This window comes from Stigmatopora argus, chromosome 5 (genome assembly GCF_051989625.1).
Source record: "Stigmatopora argus isolate UIUO_Sarg chromosome 5, RoL_Sarg_1.0, whole genome shotgun sequence".
NCBI classification, from domain to species: Eukaryota; Metazoa; Chordata; class Actinopteri; order Syngnathiformes; family Syngnathidae; genus Stigmatopora; species Stigmatopora argus.
The window spans coordinates 10331849-10357148 of record NC_135391.1 but is presented as its reverse complement, the minus strand read 5'-3'; the positions used below and the strand labels follow the sequence as shown (position 1 = coordinate 10357148).

Genomic DNA, 25300 nt, shown 5'->3' with positions numbered 1-25300 from the left:
ATGGAAGCAATAATGTGAAGGACTTTGGGGAAAAAAAGTAAACTCAAATTTCTCTTGAATGCTCTTGACTATAATAATCAGTGTGAAATAATAGACAACTTATTTCATTGCAATAATCCCAATAACTTTGTTTACAACTGGGACAATCTGCATTCTCATGAGGATAAGCAGCACAATAAAAGAATTAATGTGACTTTGTCAAATAAAATGTCTAAAAGGCTGATCATTTAGTAGACGAGTATTTAAACTGGTCCTCAAAGGCCGCAGAGGGTGCAGGTTTCCGTTCCAACCGGAGAAGAGGATGCATTTTCACTCATCTGGTGTCTTAAAAGTGTAGTCAGTTGATTACTGTCCGGTAGTGCTGGTTTCAGAAGAAACTCGCTTTTTTTTAGCTGCATCATTCATTTTCTGACTTCTAACTGCTTTATCCTCATTAGGGTCGCGGGGAGTGCTGGAGACTATCACAGTTGACTTCGGGCCAGAGAGGGGGGGGGGGGGGGGCACCCGGTATCGGTGGCCAGCCAATCGCAGGGCAAAAGCAGACGGACAACCATATGCACTCACACCTGTACCTAGGGGCAATTTAGAGTGTCCAATCAGCCTACCATGCATGTCAATTCAGCGTGTCTCACCTCTGTCCTGGAGTCAGATGGGAATAGCTTCAGCACCCTCCACAACCATAATGAGAATAAAGCTGTTCAGAAAATGAGATGAGAAGAGATGAACTTTCAACTCCTCATACTGTCAATATTCGCATTCAGGGATGAGAAACAGCAGTCTAGCCCCCACCCCATTTTGCAACATTATACTTCACGGATCAATAAATTAAAAAAAAGGTTCACTTGTTAGTCACTTATTACAATCATTTTATTTGCAGCTCTGTTCTTTTTATTTATGTTATATGATTTTTAAGTAAAATAAGGGTTCAGGAATATACCCTGTTACAGTGTGTGCATGGAATCCTAATTGTGTCAGTTAATTATAGTTAGCATATGTGTGATGAAGAACAAATTGATGGCAGTAGCAGAGCAATTTCACTGCAAGTTGGTTCCTGCTCATCTATATTACATTGCAATTGTTCAAAGAACAAATACTCATTCAAAGAGTAGGTGTTTACTGTTGCCAAGAACTGATGGTTCCCATTATTGAAGGATGCATATTTCATGAGGACTTCTGATGAAGCAGCATTTAGCATGAAGTATTCGGCAGCCTTCAAACTGATGTCTTATTTTTCAAACTTGAATTGTCCTTCTGGAGGTTAATTAGAAATAGTGCAAAGTGAGTTAGGACATGGAACGAAGTTATCAACATAGAACAAACATAAAGGGTGAATATTTTGGATCAAGAAAAGATAATAAAATAGAGAGCAGTATCAGGTGGAGGGTCCGTAAGTCAATATAAAAAATGTTAACAGTACACTTACCTTATTCACAGACATAATATATGGCATAAGCCATCCATCCATGGTTTTTGATCTTGCTTGACTAGTGTAATTGGTGGGGGTGGAGCCTATCCCAGTTTACTCTGGTGTGTATGTTGTTAGTTAATTCTAGCTTCCATACTGTGTAGACAAACATTATTTCATGCCCAAATTCCAATTTAATGGTCATCTAGAATAGTCTAGTGCATTGCATTTTTGTTACCCCTCCAGAAAGAGCAACATATTCATCTTCCTCTGTTTCTGTGTGGCACTTCATATCTCCCACTCTGTGCCATGTGTGACCATGCTCAATGCATACATTCTGACACTTTGAGATAATACTTTGGCATTCATTCAATCTTCAGTTTAATTTGGTGTCTTTTGGACATTGATCGGCTGCCAGCTAAACATTGTCCTAAATTTGGATTCAAGCAAACGCAACTTACTTTCACACACATGCTGGTCACAAGTATGCACACACACATTTGTGCTGTTGCCAACCCACTGGTGAGCAAAATAGAATTCAGTGTTGCCCAAGGATTAGGAATCGACCCTTTTGTCCTAGAACCATTCTAGGTGCAAATTTTGCCATGACCAATAAAATCGACTTAAAGGTTTTAAAGGATGTGGTGTTTTCTTAGATTTCCTAATTTTCATTTATTATATCAAAAAGCATTATCTTCGCAATCTCTTTGGAAATTCAGAGGAATTTGCTTTATCCTGCGAGACATTAGACTTTTTCCATTGAGCAATGGAACACCAATTACAGAGCCAGCTCTACCAACTTAATTAGCGAGTATAACCTTTTTGGTTATTAATATAACCCTCAGTCAATTGCTTTCTCACATACACGTGCACACACTCCACACTTAGCACTTGACTGCACCTCGACTAATACAATTAGTGCTCCTTTGGTTTGTGGGTAATGACGAGTGCAAGGAAATTATTCTTTTTTTTTGTGCTCATACTGTACTATATTCTGCCGAACACATGCAATTAATTTAAAAAAGCACAAATCGAGTATATTTCAGCAATGATTTGATCTTTTTCTGATTTTTGTCTGTAGGCGCCATCTTTGACGAGGCGGCACGGAAAGATGATGAGGCGTTTCGCCTTGCGGTGGCAGACCTAAACCTGAACAATGAGATCTTGGAGACAGAGAAGATCACTATCTCTGTTGAATTCGTGGATGGAAACAACCCTTTCCAGGCTGTACAAGAAGGTAAGGAGCTCCACATTGTTTTTTGTTTTTGTTTTGGTGTGGTGTTGTTGATGCAGCCCTCACTAGTTTGCTGATGTCAACGTCAAGGTAAAACTATACTTTCTTCACTAACTAATATTTCAAATTTTCCTCGGTGAAATATATCTGTTAATCTCATGAAAATCTGATTATCATAGTATGTTGTGCTACTACCAGATGAGTCTAAAGTGTTCATTCCTACACTTTTATACAAGTTTGTAATTGTGTCCTCAATTCAAGGGATAAAAAAGGGGGCCAAAAGATTCCTCACTGATGCTTGAAAAGAATTAGGGACTTTTGATGTTCCTGAACACATCAAAGTCAATCCTTACTTTTTTTATGGCAGCCTCCTAAATTCCTTTATCTGGTACTATTTAATGAATGATAAAGGGAGTGATTTACTCTGTCAATGGGTTACGTAACATAATTTGACTGTGGATCTATTATGGACACGTTTTTGGAAATGCTTCTGTTTTTTTTCTTTCTTTTCAAACCTGAGAATTAGTGATTAGCTAACCTCACGGCGAGAATATTTCATCTGTATACTCCAGTTCAAATGCCACCCAATAAAGGGCAAGTACTGTGGATTAATTGATTTTAAGAGATTCTGGTTATCCTTCTAATAACACAGGAGATGTGGATGGTAAACTTTGAGGGAATCCTGACTGAACTAATTATCTTTCATTATTGCAGCATTCTCATAATTCTACGCCATTTTGTGTGGGAAAAATACTTTTCACCATCAAATATTTACAACTTTATCCTCTTAAAATGTTCTCTTTAAATCTATTTCCTGGGGGCGAAATTACTACTTAATTCTTATAGTTCTACCTTGTATCATTGTGGTTAAAATATATGATTTTTTTTAATCAGTAGGGAGTGCATTTTTGTTTATGACCACCACCCCCACTCTGTCTACATGATCCACCTCCACTAGGATATATGGAAAAATTGGGGGGGAAAGAATAACTAAAAAAAAGCTGGTGCATTTTGCTCTTCCAGTCTATTAAGATAAATACAGAGAAAAACAAACAGATTACAGATTATTACTTTAATTAAACACTAAACTATTTAGTAATATTTGTAGGGATCAAAATCCTGTCAAAGAAAAATATTGTGCTTGGGGGAAAAAAAGAAGTACATGTATGTGTTTTTCAGCCTTGACATACTGTATTGCAAGAAGTCCCACCCAATCATCTTACTTAATTGTGGGTGTACACCTGTCAGTTCCATTTAAATTTCACCCCCTACAGCTTGTCCGGTATCTTGATACTAGTAACCTAATACTTGCAAAAACAGGTGAAGTTAGCTGTCTGTACACACGTGTGTGGCATACATGTCAGTGTCCGTGTCGCCATTGATTATGCAATAAGGATCGCCTAATTGGATAACTGCCTATGGGAAAGCAGGTGGTGAGGGAGTAGTGTGTGAAGAGGGAGACCTGCAGGGGAGGGAAATCAATAGTTGTCTTGGCTTGTTTTTCTTTTGCACTTGACACACCAGGTACATTCAAGTACTATAAGCAAACATGCATACGGCAATTATGGAAATATTTCCTATATTATTGGGCAAAACAATGGCAAATGCCAAATTGTGCCTTTCCAATTTATTTAGAACACACAGTAAATTAAAATGTTTGAGTTTTATTAAAAATATCAATGTTCTCACCATGTTTTAAATAAAAAAAATCTCTGAGTTGTGACTGTGCAAAATGGATGAACCTTAACCACCTTATTCCACTACAACTCATTGCAGTTCTGACAGTCTTTTAACTTTCTTTATTTATAGAAGCATGAACACAGCTTGTCCGGTATCTTGATAGTAACCTAATACTTGCAAAAAGAGTATTGCTTTTGGTTAGTATTGCTTTTGGTAAGAAACTTTAAATCAGGAGTGGGCCTCAAGGGCCACAGTGGCTTCTGCTCTCTGTTCCAACAAAATCCAGTAAAGACAGTTTACCCAATGAGGTTTCCATGGAAACATGAAGCACCTGACTGCTATCCACCAATTGCACTTGTAGGACACCAGATTTGTCAAAAGGTGTCCTCTGGATGGGTTGGGTTAAAATCCCACATCAACTGTGGTCCTTGTGGAATAGTTTGCCCACCACTACTCTAGATTTTCCAAATTGTGCATTTTTGTCCTGCGATTGCCTGGCAACGAGTTGGATACTGAGTCTTCTGGGTGGTAACTGGTAATAGTGCATAACCTTCAGATTTGTTGCTGGAGAGTATTGCTTTGGTTGGAAACTCAGGAGAGCCAGGGGGTATTGAGAAAGGATTAGTAAAGTGAAGCTACATTTAAATCTGCTAGCAGCTTGACAAATGCACCTTACGTAACCCATGTATCTTCTATCTATCAACATATCTTTCATTAGTTCTTCTTTGATCTTAACCTGACAAATATGCCCATAGTCGGTTGTTGACGGGATTAAAAACAAAAGATTTTGACAGCGGGGTAGTCTTCACATGGTTATGAAGCTCTATTATGAGGGATAAGTTGAAATGGAGTATGTGAACAATGATAATAAGAATGCTTCATCTTGCTAAGGCTTTAATTAAAGTTTCAAAGGATTAGTTTGTAAAATATATATATTTTTTCATCTTTTCAGTTTATCAGTTGTGGCAGTGGAACTGGAGAGGAATTATAGTGCTAAAGTCAGCATGAAGTGACTGCCTTCAGGCTGGAGGGAACATTCGAGTGTGATGGGAATAACTAAATGAATCTTTGCCGACTTGATGAGTACACAGTTAGTGTGGGTTTGCTTGAAAAATAAACTTTTAAAAGACACCCAGACTCCAACTTTAAATAATTTTGGGCTTGAGTTGAACTATTGACAGTTAAATAATCCAATTTACAAAACGGCCAGTCATAGTATGGATGTAAAAAGGTCAATCATTCAGGTCACTTAATCATCTGATATGAGGAAGACTTAAAACCTTGTTCAAGAGGCAGTACTCTTCCTGTTTTCATTTTCTTCCAGCTTCATCTGACATAACTCTCTTTAGCCTGGCAGCTGTAGCTATGAGCCTTTTGTTTTGGCACATGCTCGGGCCCTCATGCGAGGATATCCTGCTGAAGGTCTGCATCCAAGACTTGTCTTACACCTGGCTTTTGTGTACCTGTGCTGGCAGAGATCGCTGTATGCCACTTTAATATTTGTCGGATGCTGTCGATGTTGACCTGTGCTCTTAATCCTGCAATCGGGCGTCCATAGGATTAAGATGTGTACTATTTCCTCTTGCTTGAAGGATTCCTCTTTCAGAAAAAGGAGCCTACATTGATTTGGTTGAAGCCTAAAATACAGTTATACCTCACCTTAAGAAAGACCCAACTCACGAATAATGCAAGTTGGGTAATGCCTTTACATAAATTTTTAGTCTCTGAATACTTTTAACACATTTCCTAAAAAATAAAAAGTCTACTTTTATCATTTTAAAATGTTTAGGAGGTAGTATTGAGAGCCCCGGTCTTTTACATGTGAAATGTGATGACTCATGAAGTTATTTATTTTATTATTATTTAAAATAAAAAATGTTAGCAGGAAGCAACATGCTGTTTTGTGTAGTGGAGTCCCCCATGTGACAGCTGGGAAGAAACAAGCGGGACATTTCTGGAGTGTGTGGCCATGCATGCAATCAATTTGGGAGTGATCTGTTGATGGGTCGCTCATTTGCATAATACAGCTCTATTTAAACGTTTCCTTCCTGATCCTACTGAGCTTTGACTGTTGCACAAAACTCCCTCTTGTACCATTTGACTGCCAGGGTTCTTTATAAATAAGCATCTCATTTAAACTCTCTTAAAAGGGCTTTGTTTCTTTGTCTTCGTCACTCTTGCGTACTTGGCCAGTTTTGGGGTTTTCTCATACCCAGAATCAGATTAGAGTGCTACAGACAAAAACTGTTTCTGAATCATTATCCATATCCATTATCCATTAGCCCGGAAGACGAATTTATCAATGACGTCTGGCTTGGCTATGTGTGTGTGTGTGTGCGTGCATACTGACGCATTGGCACAATTGAGAGAGAGAGTGTGCGGGGCTGTTCTTTGTGTTGTGTTATGTGTTGTGGACAACTTGTCAGAACACTGTCACCACCAAATGGTGCAGAATTGAAGCATATAATTGCGGCACACATTTGAAGTGTCCAAAAACAATGCATCACTTAACAAATAGCTGTCACAGCTTGCTTATGTCATTTGAGGCAGCCATAAGAAGGACCTTGTTGTTAGCTATATGAGATCGTCAACATGTAACCATCTAATATCACCATCGCACACCTTTAGCTGCCATCGTGCATCACTGCCTTGTCCCGGAATGTAAAATAATAAAACCTACTCTCACAAGACTCAAAAGATATTACTTCAGCAAACATAAATCATAAGGCTTTTAACAGACATTTTTGCAATCTATAGACTTGTGAAATGGAGGCATTTAATAGTACAAAAGGCCAAAGTACCATTCACTATTTACAGCACACTTACACACATTTACACACAAATTAGTTGAAGGGGGTAAAGTAGACGTTTTGTCAGCTTACTTTAAACAGTGTGATGTTAGCTCTTGTCTAACGTGCTTGTTGAAATTACTAATGATGCAGGCAAAGTTAATTGTGGTGTCTTCTTGTTTACCAATCGTGGTATGCAGTCTTAGATTAGGCATTTTCCGCATTTTTCACTGGACACTCAAGCCAATGCAAATAAAGTCTGAGGCTGTTTATTTTTTTCCTTCAAGTCCAAGTTGAGGCACAAGTCAACAAATTTGCAGGTTTACTCGAGTCTGAGTCCCTATGACTCAAGTCCAATTTTCTGGTGCCTGCCTCTCGGTTCTGAAGCTCAGGGTTCAAACTCCGCTCTGGCCCTCTGTGTGAAATGTTAATGTTTATTTCTGTGCTTGCATCAGTTTCTTTCAAATATCTGGGCTTCTTTCCACATTCTAAAAATGTAATTTTTAAGCTGTTCCAAAATACCGCCTGTTAGAGGACTGTAGGCGTTAATGCAAGTATGAATTATTGCTTGTCTATACGTGCCCTCCAATTGGCTGTTTACTTTGTTTACCTTGTCTAATATTTACATTCAACTTTCGTGCAACCTATCTATATGAGGGAATTTTATTTTATTTTAAATATGTTTATTCATGGTGTTAATTTGCCGTCGGCATTAATTTATCTTCCGTTGGAATTTGTTTAATTCTTTAAAAAAAATGTCATATCTGAAAGTCCCCAACAGCTTTCTTTTGTGTGTCTGTTGTGTTTCTTAATGTATTCAAAAATCACTCATCATCATCCTCCTTTCCTACCAGGCAGGCACAATTTAAAACCAAGAAGATATATGGCATAGTGGTGTTATATTCAAGTAGAAAGTAAATGAGATGAATGAGTGACAGTTGAGTGGTAAAAAAGTGGAATGAAAAGGCTGCATGTAAGAGAAAAGATTTATGGATAAAAACGGCACGATGACAGGAGAAACAGTAATGACACTGAGGTTTAAATTAACTTTCCTGTTTTACATTGATGGTCGTATGACTCATGTGAGGCTTATAAAATATGTTGGTGACAGGAACAGTGACGTACTGGAGTGTGAGGGAAAATCAACATAAAGGCTTTGTAAAGTCAATGCTGAATCACCATCAGCCTCTGATCAGTAAGAATATACAGAAACGTGGGTGTGATACAACATAATTAGGATATGTTTTATGGTTGGTTAATGAGGAGCTGATGAGTCAAGAAGTGAAAACTGGGTGAAGAGGATGGAAGTATTGGTCCAGGAGATACTCTGGGGACATTCAAAGATAAAATATTTGACATGTATTATCCTGGGATTGCAGTGGTTATGACATTGCAATGTTTTGTCAGTTTAATACGTATGGCCCTCCAGTTTTCATGTGTATGCCATTTATAAATATGAGATTTTATCACAATTTTCTTTGGGGACATCATGCCTGTTGTAAACTCCTAAAAGAGCATCTCCATTTTGTCCTTGTGGGACATCTAATCTATTCCTATTTTATCGCTGCTCTGCAGAGACCACAACCATTTAATGGGAGACCCATTTTTTTCAATGTGCCCATCTCAAGGGATGTCAGTTACCTTTAACAGCTCCCCGAATCCATTTTGCATTTCAGCACCTACAGATTTTATTCCTCGCACCCGTGCCTTGACAGCATGTTTGTGCTAAGGAATTATCTAGAGAAAGAGAAAAGTGGCCGAGTATGGCTCTCAAAGTGGCCGAGTACGGCTCTCAAAGTTTGGTGTTACTTTTAAGCCACTTGATAACTTTGTAAACCTCAAAGGGTCTGTGAAAAACTACAGCAAGTTCTATCAAAACAAAATTTTGCGTTTTCCACCGTTTAGACATCGATGAAATGGGAGACTGTTTTCCAGTCTGCAAGGAGGTTTTATATTTATTGCAGTTTCAGACCTCAGAACTGACTAAAACTGATATGGGGTTTTACGATCCCTTGCATTCAGTCAATACGAAAGAAAAGTGATTTAACATGTGAAAGGCTTTTTTTTTTACATGAATTAAAAGAATAATACAAGAAAAATGTCATGGTTGAACCACTGGGAATTTAGGGTATATTGATTCATTGGTTTGTTAATTAATAAATTAAATCTGCCTAAATCATGCTGCCGTGTAGATGGATGTCTGAAAAAAGGGTGTATCCCTTTATGAGGCAAGCTGGGCCGAGGGAAGTGAAAAGTGGAACTAAGCAGACGAGCTGGTGGCAGACACAGTCTTTGTTTGACTGTTGCATGTTCAATAAAGCGAATGAAAGAGCAATGGTGACTATAGTCATTTTGTCACCTGGGAGGACATTTAAGGCATACTGATTTGATTTGATCTCACGGTGATCTCATGTGGAAATGTCAATAATAGCTCAAGTACTTTGCAGCTCTGCGCCACTGTTTTGTCCGCATCCTTTGGGCGATAAACATGCATTGCTGATGCGTCTGACATCCAGCAGAAGGAGCACAAGCATAAAATGCCATGTGTAATTTGCAGGGTTACTCTTTTGTTCTTTCTTCCACAAATGTCAAGCTTTCTTGTTTCTTTTTTTCTGCCATTCTAAAACATTAAGTCCCGGGTGCTCTGCTGAGTGATATGCATAGGGTACCATGAAAATTATCCAGTTGAGTTCATTAATTTTTCAAAAAAAGATTTTATTTTCTAAAAATATCTTTTGTCGATTTATGAGAAGCTAAATCAAACAATGGCAATGCTTCCCACTGATTAGCCTCATGGTAATTCAAGAGATTGTTATATCTACAGTACATATTTTTAGAAACAGGTTCCTTTTTTAATACACTTCTTGTTTACTTGTTGCTCGGCATGCAGAGAGGCAAACTCCCTGTTTAACTAGCGTGCAATATGTTCCCATTAGAATATTTTAGACCCATACCTAACAGTATGAGACATGGCAACTGCTCAAAACAGAACAGGTACCATCTTCGGTAATATTAGAAATGGAAATAAAACATGCTTAAATTATAGGTATGATGTTCAAGACTGCAGCCATCTTATCAGATTTTATCCTGTTTACTCTGTCTGGAAATCTGATGTGTTTTTGACTTCAGAAAAGCTATAAAATTCTAAGCTGTGAATGCAAAGTCTTTAAGGTTTAAAGTCACCAGGTGTGGAGGCAGAACAATTAATGTTGTATGGTTTCAGACATGGCGGCCCGGGCCAGTGGTGTAGTGATTAGCGTGTCGGCCTCACGGTTCTGGGGTCGAGGGTGCGAGCCCAGGTGGCTCCTCACTGTGCGGAGTTTGCATGTTCTCCCCACCACCATGCCCTGCCGCCCTTTTGAGGATAAGCAGTTCAGAAAATGAATGAATGAAAGGTTTTCGGCAACTGTGCGTACTACTTGAAATCAATAGTGTTTGTGTGTTCATTGTGCATTTTTCCAGCGAAAAAGCAGTGCGAACTATCTGTCTTTTAATCTTGCTCTCCTGCGACCCGCTACCAGGAAATAAAATCTTGGAAGGTGTAAAGGTTATGGAGAACTATCAGCACCATCACTGCCCCAATAGCCCATCTCAAAATATCACTAGCACGAAGAGTTTTTCGGAAACTGTAGCTGTTTTGCAGGTCAATGAATCTTGTCCTCTGTGTTCTGGGGCTGGAATCAAAAAAGGAAATAGTGAGTCATTCAGTGACTGCAGGGTGAGCAGTTGAATTCTGGCTCTAACTGCCCACTGTTGAAGTACACTAGATACCTAAGTGGCTCCCAGGGGAGATGGCAGCCAGTGCTTACTGGTGTGTGGATGGGCGAATGTAAGCCTGTGAAAAGCAGGGTTCCCAACTTAATGTAGATATAAAAACACATTAAATACAAAACTAAACAAAGAAAATCAATGCTCCCCTCAAACATACTATGCATTGTAAGAGTAATCATTTTGGACATAGAACAAATACAAATAGTGTGTGGAGCAAAATTGTGATCATTTCTCTGAGGTATAAATCCTTTTGACTATTGAAAACCAAGTGAGAGCCAAAGACACTTGATGGAACAAGTTGAGAGCGGAAAAGAGTGCTGAATCTCTTCCTCTGTTTAGGCTCCAGGTTTTTCCTGCCTCCAAATTCCCTGCCTCAACTTGTCTCGATTGTATGCACAGAATAGTAATGAATTAGTCACACAATACCCTACCCCTTGAGAATAGACCCCATTAATGTGTATTAAAACACTATAATTCCTGTGTTTGTGTGTTGCCTTATGCTTGTGTCAGAGACTGAAACAAGATAGGCTATCATTCTTGTTTTAATATAGTTCATTCAGCTTCGTGTCTAATAATACAAATGAAAGTTTAGTTTGTCACCTTTTTAGGTCAATGTATTCATTAATTAGTTAATTCATTTCGGACATGCTCACACTCATATCTAGGGGCAATTAAGAGTGTTCAACCAACCAACCTACACAAGCCTGGGGAGAACATGCAAACTCCACAGAGTTAGGACCCACCTGGAATCAAACCTTTGACCCTTAACTGTGAGGCTGATGTGCTAACCACTTCACAACTGGTCCACCGTTTATGTATTCATTTTGTGATATATTTGGAGAAACTCTGAGAAAACGTAGGACACACAGCGGCAAGTCAACACTCCGACAGAAATTGACTATGACGGGAGTATTTAAATACTCAGTGCTACTCATGCCCAATGTGTGTCGCTCGGGCCCATCCATTAAGCTAACCCAGGTGCTGGAAAAGACAGTTATAATATCAGAGCAAGAAACAGACATGATAGGATTATCACTCACAGTAACAGGTACAGGCTCCAGATAGTATACAGCAGTGTTTGGCAAGTTAGCTAAAGTAAATAAGAAATACTATTCACTTGCCAATTTGGAGGTGGCACCTGTTGGAAGAAAAATAGATTCTGCTATTCAGTCGCAGTCATTTTTCTCAACACATGTTATGCCGAGAAATATAGCCAACCAACACTCAACACGTGTTATGTGGAGAAAGTTGCACTCAATAATTAGGAATAGGTTTTCATGAATCAACCTGAATGTTCAGAATCCCTGATTGTAGGCCAGGCCATGGGTTTAAGGATCTATTTACCTCAATTCAAACATATGCATCATCTCATGGATTGAAGTTTATTTTATTTGAAAGGAGACAATGCAATTAAAAAATAAACAAGCCAGAATAAGCCAGAGGGCTAATTATCTTCAGTACTCCCCTCACCATGATCTAAAATAAAAGCAGTATAATGAATTTACAAGAGGAAAAACATCGTCAGATATTTGACATGGCAATTGTGTAACAATAACATGTATAAATTGATAAATAAATAAATTCCAAAGTGCTCAGTACCTAAACAATATAATGCAAAACCCATAAACTAGTGCTATCCATGGAGGAAAAAATAAAATACAAGATTTCAACATATCACAGCATATCATTTCATCAAAATTAGAATATGATAATTTTTCAATGTTGACAGATATAGGTATCAATAAGCCACATTTTGTCTAATGCCAATTGAACAGTTTATGGAGAGATTGAGTTTTTCAAGTTGCTTTGTGATAAGCAAACAAACATTGTTTCTTTCCATTGAAAGTGCAGGGTTTCATTGGATGGCGACACATGTTGGCTGTCTCTTTGCATTGCAGTTAGAATGCTTTCCCTCCCCAAGGTGCTGTACCATGAAACTCCAAGTGTCTGCAAACCATTGCCTAAAGCCACTATATTATTGAAGTAGCGCTTCCAGTTGCCAAGATACCACTTAAACGTATTGGCGTGGGAGTAGCTGATTTATTTACCGTACAAACCCTCTCGTTGTGACCCACACATAATCAACCTTGGACACTGAATATATCCTGGTTATAATTGGAGACGTTGTATTATGTGTCATGTAATTTAATTTTCATTCAGATTAAAAAAATAAAAAATAATAGATCAAAATTATCATTACATTCTTATCTCTTCTCCATTGCTACCGACCCCATGCATTTTAGTTTTGTTGTTTTTAGATATCATTTCAACTATAACAATTAGGGGGATTTTTATTTTTTATTTTGTTTTTTACATAAATTGTTTAAATTAGGATGGCACATTGAGTGATTAACACGTCCGCCTGACTGATCTGATCTTGAGGGTTAAATCTTTGGTGGGTTCCGTTCTTTGCCCACGTGCCATTTCCAATGACGGTCACATGGGGCATTCCGTTGTCACAAGTTACTGAATACTAATATGAAACATAACCTTGGTTCCTATAACATTCGGTCCCAATGATGAATGTATAAACTTCTACTGACTGACTGACTATTGAGTTGTAAGTCAGGTTGTAATTCCTGTCTGTTTTACTCATCATTTCCCTGATTGAAGTGTGAAATGTTTGCTTCCCCTGATATGTTGTCCATTTCTCACCCATCTTATTAGCTAATTGAGAAATCAATATTGGTGGAGCTGCCCAGCACCTATGTGCATTACTCAGCGTGCATTTTGAAGTGTATTCCTTCCTGAAAGAAATCAATATCACTTTCGATTGTCTTGGAGCTTTGACATTCAACGGATTTGTCATTTACGTCTCTTGTCTGTATAAGTGGAAGCCAGGACATTTCACGACACTTCAATATGATTGTTTGTGGAAGTTTGCATTGATATTTTTATATTTAGTTTTGTGCATCTCTCTTGGTTCTGAATGGGCACCTGGGCTTGTAAGAACAGATATTGTGGTTGATAACTAAATTGTCTCCACTCTTAAATCCAAGTGGTTGTTATTTTTATTTTTTCATTGTGCTTTAAATGTTTGCACTTCTCTTTTAATGTTCTTGGATACACTGGACAGGAGAAAGGTCTCCTACCTTGTTGTGTGATGAACAATGACAATAAACATTCTCTTCTATTCTTTTGAACCTTATGAACTTGGCAGGACACCACCAATCGTAGCATAGTCACCAGTTAGTACTTTACAAATGATATCCATTCCCAAGAAGATACTTTGTCTTGGGCTTCAAGCAGCAAGTGAGGTGTGGTGGTTGGTCCGGTAAAAGAGACAAAGTCTTGATGGAAATAGAGCCCCTTTTGGTGATGGACATGTTTAAATGTCCTCCTTAAAACATGGAATGGAATAAAATAGTTATACCATTTGTTTAAATGGAAAAAATAGTCAACAAAGCAATGTATCACTAAAATAATAATTAGTTGCATCTTAAGATCATGTCTTACCATCTGGCACTATTACAGAGCCCTTTTTACTTGCTCTCACCGTAAAGAGCATAACATAGTGCTTTTGAGCTTTACTCCTTTTGAACACTTGGCTCTCAATGCTTTCTCTTTTACCTGGATGGAACTCATGGCTCAAAGCGCCAAATCTTCATATTGCCTGAGGCACGCAGAACCGGTGATTTCTGACAGATTATGACAATGTTTGAAATGTGGTCACAGATGCTGCAGTCACCATTTGACTGGCAGGTCAGGACTCCAGACTCTGTCTATTTTAAATATCTGCTTCATGCTGTGAGGATGCACATGTCAGACTTTGAGTAGACATGATAGTTATTTTGAGTGTCAACCTACAAAAACAATCACAATAAGAGAGATATCCGTATAAAGCCAAAAGAATCGAAAGGACGTTTTGACACACACGGGTATGCAATGCAATAGTCCGACAGAAACTGATTGTAAGAGCAGTCCTTAGTGCAAAACAGGTGTGTCAATTGGGTCCACCCATTCACGTAACCCAGGTCCTGGAAAATAGAAAAAAAAAACAGAGTAAGACATGACAAGATTGACCAGGCATATATTGAATATAATGACAAATAATTATTGCTCTTTTCTCTTAAGAATGTACTGCTTCCTCCCTATGATCATTTTACATACAGTCTCCTTTGGTGTAGTTGTGATTGTCCAAGTAAGGGCTTTATTTAAATGTACTATTCCCCTCTAAAACCTTTCATTTTATTACCCTGCACTTTTTGAACCCACTTACTTTGACTGATATTTATATGCTAAATTGCTCTCACAATTGTGTGTTCTCTGCACTGAAGTATCTTCATCAGTCATGCACCCATCTTCTTCTTTCTTGTTTTTTTTGTCTCTTTGGAATCCGTATGCATTAAGGAGTCTACTGATTAAACAAAATAAACACTAAAGAGCTCTGCTCTTTCACCATTTTAATAGACTTTAGCATGGATTTAAAACATTCAATGGCTTTCTACTGGAAATACTGAGTAGCCTCAGTTTCACATCCCTTTTACCACTCCATTGCAAATGGACTTTTTTCACAGGACTGGTTTGTAATAGGCTGGTATTAAATCTAGTGTCCTAAAACCATGGTTCTCTGTGCTTTGCAGCCAGTATTTCCAGGCTGTAGTACCCTTTTATCAATACCATATTTGTTTTCACAGATCCGCTTGTTCCTCAAAGCATCTCTTCATAGCTGCTTTTTCTTTTTTTAGGGTGTTTTGGATGACACCGGGGAACTATACGTGACACATGAAAGCACCGGTGGCTTTATGTGCTCATTTTCCATTTGAGACTCTTATTTTCCACTGTGTTAAAGGTGCAGTTTTTTTGTGATTTAATACACACTAAAAAGCTAAATTTAGGCCCATGCTCAAGGTCTGTGGGTGTCAGATCAGGGAAGTTATTTTGCTCTTTTTTTGGCCATGGCTCCTTTAATACATAATTTACAAGAAAGTGTGATACCTTGCTATTGAAGTGCTAAATTGACCTTCCTTCTAAGAATAATTGAATAATTGTTCACGGTTTACAATGCACAGTAATGAAACTGAACAGAAGAGGACATATTCATGTTCGTTACATCATACAGTAGTAGTACTGTATTATTCTTGACTCTTGGGATTAAAATTGGGTTATTTTGTGCACTTTTTTGGTTTATTTTTCAGAGAAATTGATTATGGGTTGTGGCTCAGCAAAGTCAGTTGTATCAAATTCTGTATTTTACTTAATATCCTGATATGATGTGAAAAGCAATGTTGTGCACAGACTGTACATCGACAATTTTATGCTTTTGAAACCAAACAACTTCCGTTTCACCTAACGTAAAAACAAGAAAATGACTTAATTATGGTAACATTATTTTCCATACTCCCTCTATATTACTTGAATCTCCTAACATTACACAAAGAGCAGTTTTGTGCTCACACAGAGTTAACTTGTGCTAAAGTTGAAGCCAACCAAACAACTTCTGGTTCACGTTACATTAAAATATGCGACAAAATGACTAAACTCATAATATTATGATTTGAATCTTGTAATAGTACAATCTATGATTTAATTTTCGCCATACTTCGATTTTAATCTCATAATTCAATTTTGATCTCATAATAGTTCTATTTTAATCTCATAAAATTGAGATTTTTCTCTCGGATTATTACAATTTAAGATTAACCCTGACCATCGCTCACGGCACACCAGTGAACTGCGGCGCAGTGGTTGGGAAACACTGTCCTATTGAACGGACAGATGACAAGATGATTTTCTTAGAGCGTTTATTGCTACCTCTTGTGTTTATCCCTCAAAAGTGACACTAGGCAAGTTGTAGGGTACACCCTAAACAAGACTGCAGTTTATCACAGCGCGGAACCTGATCCAGTTATGCTTGTTTGGCCTTGTTCTGCAAGCTGCACTCTATTTTACAAACTCATGGCTTATTCATTTCTGTGTTCAGTAGCTTGCATTTGCTCAGACAGTGACAAGTTTCAGCATAGTTGTCCATTTTCTGGATTGAAACTTTGTGTCAGTTATCTACTTTGTAGTCTTTGTGGACATTTTATCATTTTTTTGACACAAAGGGATTCTTTCTTGGCTCTTGGTGTGCTGTGCTTCGATCGTTCACAGTGCCTTCTCCACCACAGCCCTGCTTTGACACCCTTCTTATATGCCAGCACTTTAACACAGCTTGGTCTTTCTGTCCGTGTGCCCATCTGGGTCAAAGAGTTGTTACCTTGCTTTTTCCATTCTTTTGTCAGCCTGCTGCTTCTTGTTTCATCTCTGTGTCTATGATCCAATGTTCTGTCCTCTTGCTTTGTCAGTCGATGTTTCTCTGGCATACATTGTTTCTTTTTTTCTACTTCTATTCCCTGTAGTTCATATGTAGTTGCCCTGCTTGTTCACTCCCACGCTCGTCTCTGTCAGTTTTTCTGTTGGTTTTTTTCTTCCTCTTTTGTGCTTTGTGTTGTTGTTTCATCTGGACTGTAGACATTGTGGGCTGACACATTTACCAAAGCACACTCTGGATATTAAGAGTCACACACACACTACCCATGCAAAATGTAACCTCAGTTCATAACCTTTACTTGTTCTAAAATTGTGCGAACTAAACAAGTAATTCTTACATGACCTAATTGGAATATGGTTTATAGATTCAAGCCGGGGGTGTGACAAAATTCAACAAAGGGCCACGAGGGTTCTGGATTTCTTTCTAACCAATACCGTTTAAACGATGAATTTCCCGCTGAAACAAGCACCACCTCTTTGGTGATTCTTAATGATCCCATTGACTTTGATTTGCTTTGTACTTTGTGCTTTTTGCTTTGTTGTGTTTGTGGCCTTTGACTGTACTGTCTAACTTATAACTATGCCTTTTCTTGCTACTGTCACAATGAAATTTCCCGAATACGGGATGAATAAAGTAATCCAATCCAATCAATCGATTACTCTTATTGGAGATCAAATAGATGAAAAGGTGTACTGTTCATTAATTGTTTTAACCCACTTGGTCCTTTATGGAATAATACATGATAATTCATTCAATATTTATTTTGACTGAAGGGGTGTAAAAACCAAAGTTGACAATCAGGTGATTTATATTACCCAAGATTGACATAAGTTGAATTAAAATTGCTTACCCCTACTACCCCAAGGTCCAAATATGCTGCCATGTACACACACTCACTTGACTGACTTTTTGAAATACATGTATTCTAAGTGAAATTTTGGAATTTGAAGTTTGCTCACTGGTAACTGAACTGGTCAGCAAGGTTTGTGTGCTGACATGCATAGACTAAACGGAATCCATCACGTGTAATGCTAGACAGCTGTCCAGTATTTGATGTGAGATGCCTTTAACATTATTTTAATTTCCCTACTCAGATAGAAAATCATGAACTGTGTGCCAATATGTTGATGATGCCAGATGTATTCCATTTTATCACAAATATCAGGAGGAACATACTACAAGATCCACCTTGAACATACTTGTCACATTTGCCCAATAACACGTCATGTTTATCTCTTAGGCAGTTGTTGGCTAATTCATTTTTAAATGATTTCTACTCCTTCCTCCAAGTGCCAAAGTCACCATGTCAATTAGGTTTCTTTATCTTTTGAGTGACTTAAGAAGTCCTGCAAGGTACTATGCCTGCACATTTTTGGATTTCTAATCTCCAAATCATCCCCAATGGACCTTTATTAAGATGCAGCTCTGTCTTTGGTTTAACGACCTGCACAAGTCACTGTAGAGTTCCGAGATTAGGTAAAATGGTTTGGACCCTTAAAGGTGCTATGAAATGGTGACCATGCCAAAAAATAACAAAATATTGTGTCAATCTAATTTCACATATAGACGATGAATTGGCAGCAAGGTGGGGTTCAATTATTGGTGGGTTCCAATCTTCCTGTGTGGAGTTTGCATGTTCTCCCTCCATCACCATGGAATTTCTCCAAGTACTCTGTGATAGAATAATAGAAACACTACCTTAGGAAGTGTTACTCACTTGTTTTAGTGCACCCAATGCCATTTTTTCTGCCTCCCTTATTTGCGATGATTTTAAATACTAGTATAATTCTTCTCTTAAAATAGAATGTTGGCAATATTCAGCAAAACCCAAGCAGCTTAAGTGCGGTTTAATGTCTATAAAGTAGTTTATTTGTCTCATTCATAGCATATCTGCTGTCAACACTTTTAGATACATTAAACACAATAGTCTTTCCTCTTTTCCCACCATAGTCACAGTAAAGTCCTGTGCTTCATATACTTTTTCATATTTCCTCGTTTTGGCCTTTTGGGGACTTTCCTTTTCCTCATATCAGTCACTTTCTATCTTTCTTTTCATCCCTGTTTAACATTTATGTTGTCTCACAAGGGATTTATCTCTGTACTTCATATCTCTCACTCTGTGCTCTGCGTGTGTGTTTGTGTGAGTGTGTCTGTGCATGCTTGATGAATAAAAGCCCACTACATACTGCTAATGCTCCCTGCACACGCTCTGACAATGAGCTGCAACCTTAGTGGATGGAAGCTTAGTCTTAATTCTGGTATGGTAAAAAAAAAGATTCTGGAACAGATCTGTCCATTGTGGAGTGACTCTCCATGAAATGTGGACTGAGTTTAAGTACAAAAAATGGATTACCTCCCAATTCAAATACGACAAGTAACTGACTCATATAGTAATCCTGTCATTTCTATCTGTCCCAGCTGAGTTTTCTGCCCTTTAGCAATCTCTTCATGATATTGCTTTACCTCAAGAACAAACGCCCACAGCATTATGTATAAGCTGTCTGATAAAGTATATGCACCTGTGGATTGGCCATTATACAGCATACATCATAGGGAACACATGATAATTAGCATTCCTTTAAAGCCCTGATGATTGTTCATCATGATATGAATTGATGCAGCAGAGTAATAACATTCCAGTGTCTGTTTTACACAAGATAGTATGGTTTAGCATTGGAGATAAATGTAATTTTATAGTGTAAAACTATCGTGCCTGCATTACTGTTACATATTCGTCGGTCTCCTTGCTCGACATGTTGCAGAATCAGGGTGTCATAGCGTCATGTGTTTTCAATAAAATTGTAATTGAAACTTGTCAGAAGAGAAGTTTGTGGTGTGAACTGATGGGGATTCAATGATAATGTTTCACAATTCAAAGAATGACACATTTTTGGGCTGATATATGCTTCAGAATTGAACAATACTTAGTACTCTTAAATTTTCATCATTCATTTTTCAAAATACTAGCCACTACTCAGGCCTAGTAACTTCATTTTTGAATCTCTGCTGCACACGCTCCCACGCACCTCATTTTCATATCTGTTGGACCTTAAAACATATAAGGGTCACTACAAAAACCTTAATAAAGCCCGCTAGCAAAGCTGAATTGAGAGAAAAACAAGCTACCGTAAGGAAAAATGATGAGACCAGTGAACCGGGCTTTCACAATCTAACCAGTTAGACGTCTCTCCTGATCACTTTGTCTAGTCCCTTCACTGCATTTATGGCAGGTCCCTACAGTGTCCTTCGCTTATGACTTGCAGTTAAAAGGCAATTATCCAGTTTGACAGCAAGAGGCTGGATCAATACACACACATGCTTGAAAACCGTCTACCCTCTAGGTCTCCTCGGACATTAGAGCATCAATAGTTTTTGTTCTCTGGACCTTTGTATACAAACACAGAAAAATTGTCTGTGTGGTTAATTCATAATTTCTTCCTCTTGCAATTTGCTGGCAACTTGTCCAATATATTTTATGGCTCTCGCTCAAAGTGAGCCGGCATTTCCCCTAGCTCATGCATGATCCTTGTGATTTTAAGTGGTATAAAAACATGAATGCCGCTGGGTTCAAATCCAGGTCGGTCACCTGTGTGGAGTTTGCATGTTCTCCCCGGGCCTGTGTGGGTTTTCTCTGGGTACTCCGCTTTCCTCCCACATTTCAAAGACATGCAAGGTAGGCTGATTGGACACTCTAAATTGCCCCTAGGTATGAGTGTGAGCGTGAATGGTTATCCATCTCCGTGTGCCCTGCGATTGGCTGACCACCAATTCAGGGTGTTCACCGCCTCTGGCCCCAAGTCAGCTGAGATAGGCTCCAGCACCCCCTGCAAGCCTAGTGAGGATAAAGCAGTTCAGATAATGAGATGAGATAAGATGAGAAAAATGGATGGTGTTCCTCTCATATGGGTACGGGTACCTATGACAACACATCTTATTTGTGAATACGGGGGTGGAGTTCAAAGGATTAAACGTTTTTTTTCTTTAAACATAAAAATCAACATCTCCATCCGCTCTACAGAACCAGAACAATAAAAATGCAAAGCTTATTTGCTATTTTGTGACTGCCTTTTTCAAGCTTTTTTAATTTGTTTGCTTGGAATGTGCTCCTGTTATATCCTTTATTACAGACTCCACTCCCTAGCAAATAATTAAAAAACAAATCCTGTTTAAGATTGTCAAATCAAAATGAATCCGGCAGAGCTCATTAAATACTCTAACTTATCACATCTAAAAAGTAATTCAGAAAATGCACGCCATTGTCATGTCCTTTTATAACAACTTCCCAACCCACAGGAACAATTAGTTTTCAATTGTCAAAAGAATCAGTTTTTCCATAAATTATTGTAGTTAATGATTTATCTTTACTTAATAAAAACAAATAGTAAATTGTCACTTTGCCTGATGGTGTAGACTTGCCGTGCAACAGTTATATGATAGGAAAAACACTTATTATAATACCTAAATCATTTTCAACTAGACGGACAAAATACACTGTTGAGGCTACTAAAATGTCTCGTATATTACCCTGATACTCAATATATGGAAAACTGATATATGATACTATAGGAATATAACTGTTTTACATGTTTTAACCAGTTAAAAGTAGCTGTATTGTTTTTTTGGTTTCTTTTTAACTATAATAATAGGAAGTTTTCTCATTTGAAATTCAAGAGAGGGTGAGAAGACAATTCAACGATATGAAGTGTTTGCAACTCACTATAGAAATGCTGCAGCACTGTGCATTATATTTTTGTTTGTAGTTCCATTGTTTCACATCAAGGCATGCTCTGAATGTTTCTAAACCAGGTAGGGCTCACTGTTAAAATGTGCATCTCCATGATAAGTCGGAGATCTTTTCAAAAAGACACAGCTAAATATATGACAATCACAGGGTAGACGGTTAAATCTTGGATTAGAGTTTCTGTTCAATGCAGACTATGTGTTGGTAGAAAGTGAATACGAGATTTCAATTGGCACTGATAAAGCAGAATTCTGGATTACATGTAGTATCATTTATACTGAAGGATCTATATGGATTAGCTTAACTCAATGTTGCTGACATCTGTCCAGCAGAGGATTTGTCGGTCAAGCTTTAGAAACACAAACACTGCTGTACTGTTTGTGATTGACACTTGGAATTGTTGATACCACACAATTTTGGCAAAGTGCTGAGCTTGTATGTCATTTTATTTCTATATGAGTGTTAATTGGCCAAGAAATTATCGCAACAGTTCAATCATTTGAGTTATTAAGTACACTATTGTTAAAAGGTTGTGCTCATCCAATTTGGTTTTCCATGAAAAGCCAAAAAGCCTGGCTTTTTAGTCAGTAAATGGTTTAAAAAGAATTTTGAAAACATAGTCAAGACATTAACGAGGTGAAAATGGGCAACATTTTTTTTTCCTAGCCAGTCTATGAATGTCATGTTAAGCGGCTCAAGGATGACAATTTATTGTACTTGTAGTTACTGTTCATTTATGGACGTATTTTTTTTGTCCATGCCTGCAGAATGATTAATGGGTAGTTTGTCAGAAGGACACCATTTTCACATTTATCTTCAAAAGACTCCATGTGGTCACCTCCAGTTTCATTTAGCCATATGAACCTTTTGATTATGATTAATGACATCACTTTCCGTTTGCAGAATCCTACTCAAGCGTAAAATCCGTAATAGGGGAAACCCTGAATCCTCAATTAAATTGACACAGAGTAGCTAGACTAAAGAAACTGCCACATCAATCAAAGTAAAGGACTGTGATGTTTTGTAATTAATATGTTGAGTATATTCTCGCTGCCTGATGAAAATTATTCTTTTTAATTAACATACTGCTTGGACTTTTTTTCCGACTTAAGTGACCTGGCCCAGAGAAAGAAAGAATAGTAATGTTCATATAAACCCATTCACCTGCCTCTGTGTCTGCCTGACACGATACTCTGACGTTTGGTCGCCGGACGTTTGGTCGCCGGACGTTTGGTTGCCGGACGTTTGACAAAATGACAGAGAGTTTACTGTTGAAACCAGCTCTCAAAATTATACTCATGAGAGAGAGAGTTTAATATCTAAATGTCTACTGTTGAAACCAGCTCTCAAAATTCTATTCACCCGGACGACCAAACGTCCGGGCGACCAAACGTCCGGGCGACCAAACGTCCGGGCGACCAAACGTCCGGGCGACCAAACGTCCGGGCGACCAAACGTCCGGGCGACCAAACGTCCGGGCGACCAAACGTCCGGGCGACCAAACGTCCGGGCGACCAAACGTCCGGGCGACCAAACGTCCGGGCGACCAAACGTCCGGGCGACCAAACGTCCGGGCGACCAAACGTCCGGGCGACCAAACGTCCGGGCGACCAAACGTCCGGGCGACCAAACGTCCGGGCGACCAAACGTCCGGGCGACCAAACGTCCGGGCGACCAAACGTCCGGGCGACCAAACGTCCGGGCGACCAAACGTCCGGGCGACCAAACGTCCGGCCACGGCCTGACACACCAGTTTAGGTTGTCGTCTGTCTTTTGCCCAATGTCAGCTGTGATAAGCACCAAAACCCTGTTTTGAGGAGACCCGATGTTATTTGTGGAGGCAGTACAGGAGATTAAGGTTAGAGGAGCCCGTTAGAACATTCATCGCTTGCCAAAGTTAAATGCATCATACATATGCTGTGTGCTCAGCCCATGAGCTTTTACAATTCAAAATAATTTGGTTCACATTGATATTCATATTTTTATCATTACACTGAGAACCAACAACAATCCATTTGGGCCCTAAATTCTGTTAAATATTGCCTCAAATAAGGACACTCTCTTTAGAAATAAGCTACATACATTGGTGGATGCATGGGAGTCGGAGATACATAATTGATCATTTTGCCAATGTGGCATAAGATGGCTTTAAGAATAAAGCACTTTAGCTCCCTCCTTGACATTCACCTTAACTTAGATTTTTTTTCTTCTCTCAAATGTCATAGGTTAATTTAATCTTTTTTCCAATCGATGCCATATGCAATTTAAGACCCAGTTGCCAACAAGCTACTGTTTAAGGCCCCTGTACCAAACAAGGCAATACAAAGAAAGGAATTAAACCTGGAAGTGGAAGAGAAAGAAGCAAGAAGCACATAATGAGTGGTGATTGATGTTGCCTAATCTATAGGCAACATGTGTAAACATTCCCAGGAAGAGTATTGATCGGGGGCCAGCATTTAACTTGATGTAATAAACACCTCCACACTTATGCGATCACAGTCTACAAAGGGATGAGGTCTGCAAGTAGTCTAAACTCTTAAATTGCTTTTTCTTCATCACACATTAACCTTTAATGAAAAATATTTTGAATCCTAAAACTGAATTTAATTTCCAGGCAAAAAGTGCTGGAGCCCAATTCATATCTGACTGACTATTGATGGTGATTATTATTATTATTGTTATTTTTATTTTATTTATTCATTTATTTGTCAGGTGCACAAGATAGTACATATTGTTTTGCACCTCACAGGATGGTGTCAAGTCAAGTAGTCAGCACATCCGCCTCAGTTCTGAGAGCGAGGGTTCAATCCCGAGTGAGTTTCGACCTTTTTGTGTGGCGTTTACATGTTCTCCCCATGACCGCGTGGCTTTTTCAGGTTGCCTACTGCCAACACTTGGCTGGCATAGGCTCCAGCACCCCCACGACATTTGTGAGGAGGAGCGGTACGGTCAATGAATGAATAAATCTCAGAGAGGCTCTGTTTAACCCTCAGGAATTAACACCAATATTAGATTTTCCCCAGGAAATGAAAAAAAACCCAAATGGTTATGCTTAGGAATTCTTATCTGTTCCTAGTGAAAATGTGTTACTGCACATAATATGCTTAATAAAACACACACATTTTGAATAACTCCATTTAAATTAGCTTACAGCTTTATCATTGCAAGGTCGCCAATTAAAATGCTTTGGATGATGATAATAATAATAATAACTGAGAGCCCGATTTCATGGTGATTCTGCTACACCAAATTACAACGATTGTGTTGTGAATTGGCTTCTTGTACAGTGACAGTGAAAACGGCACTCGATACTTACTTTGCCGCAGTGCTCTTTCTTCATTTTATACGATTGTATGGAATGCCGATAAAAAAAAAACCCTTGATTTAAAAACTCAATTTTCTTTTAGTTTCAATTCACGCTGATACA

General features: G+C 38.5%; 1 protein-coding gene across 8 annotated transcripts in view; it reads left to right on the top strand.

The window, feature by feature from the left end:
• Positions 1-25300, top strand: part of grid2 (glutamate receptor, ionotropic, delta 2) — a 250138-nt gene that overhangs the window by 57274 nt on the left and 167564 nt on the right. For all 8 annotated transcript variants that reach the window (XR_013300387.1, XR_013300389.1, XR_013300388.1 and 5 more), the window contains one exon: positions 2487-2642. Coding sequence is in view for 4 of the 8 variants with exons in the window: in XM_077601419.1 (XP_077457545.1) it covers positions 2487-2642 (156 nt within the window). In the remaining 4 variants the exon portion in view is untranslated. The remainder of the gene's footprint in view (positions 1-2486; positions 2643-25300) is intronic.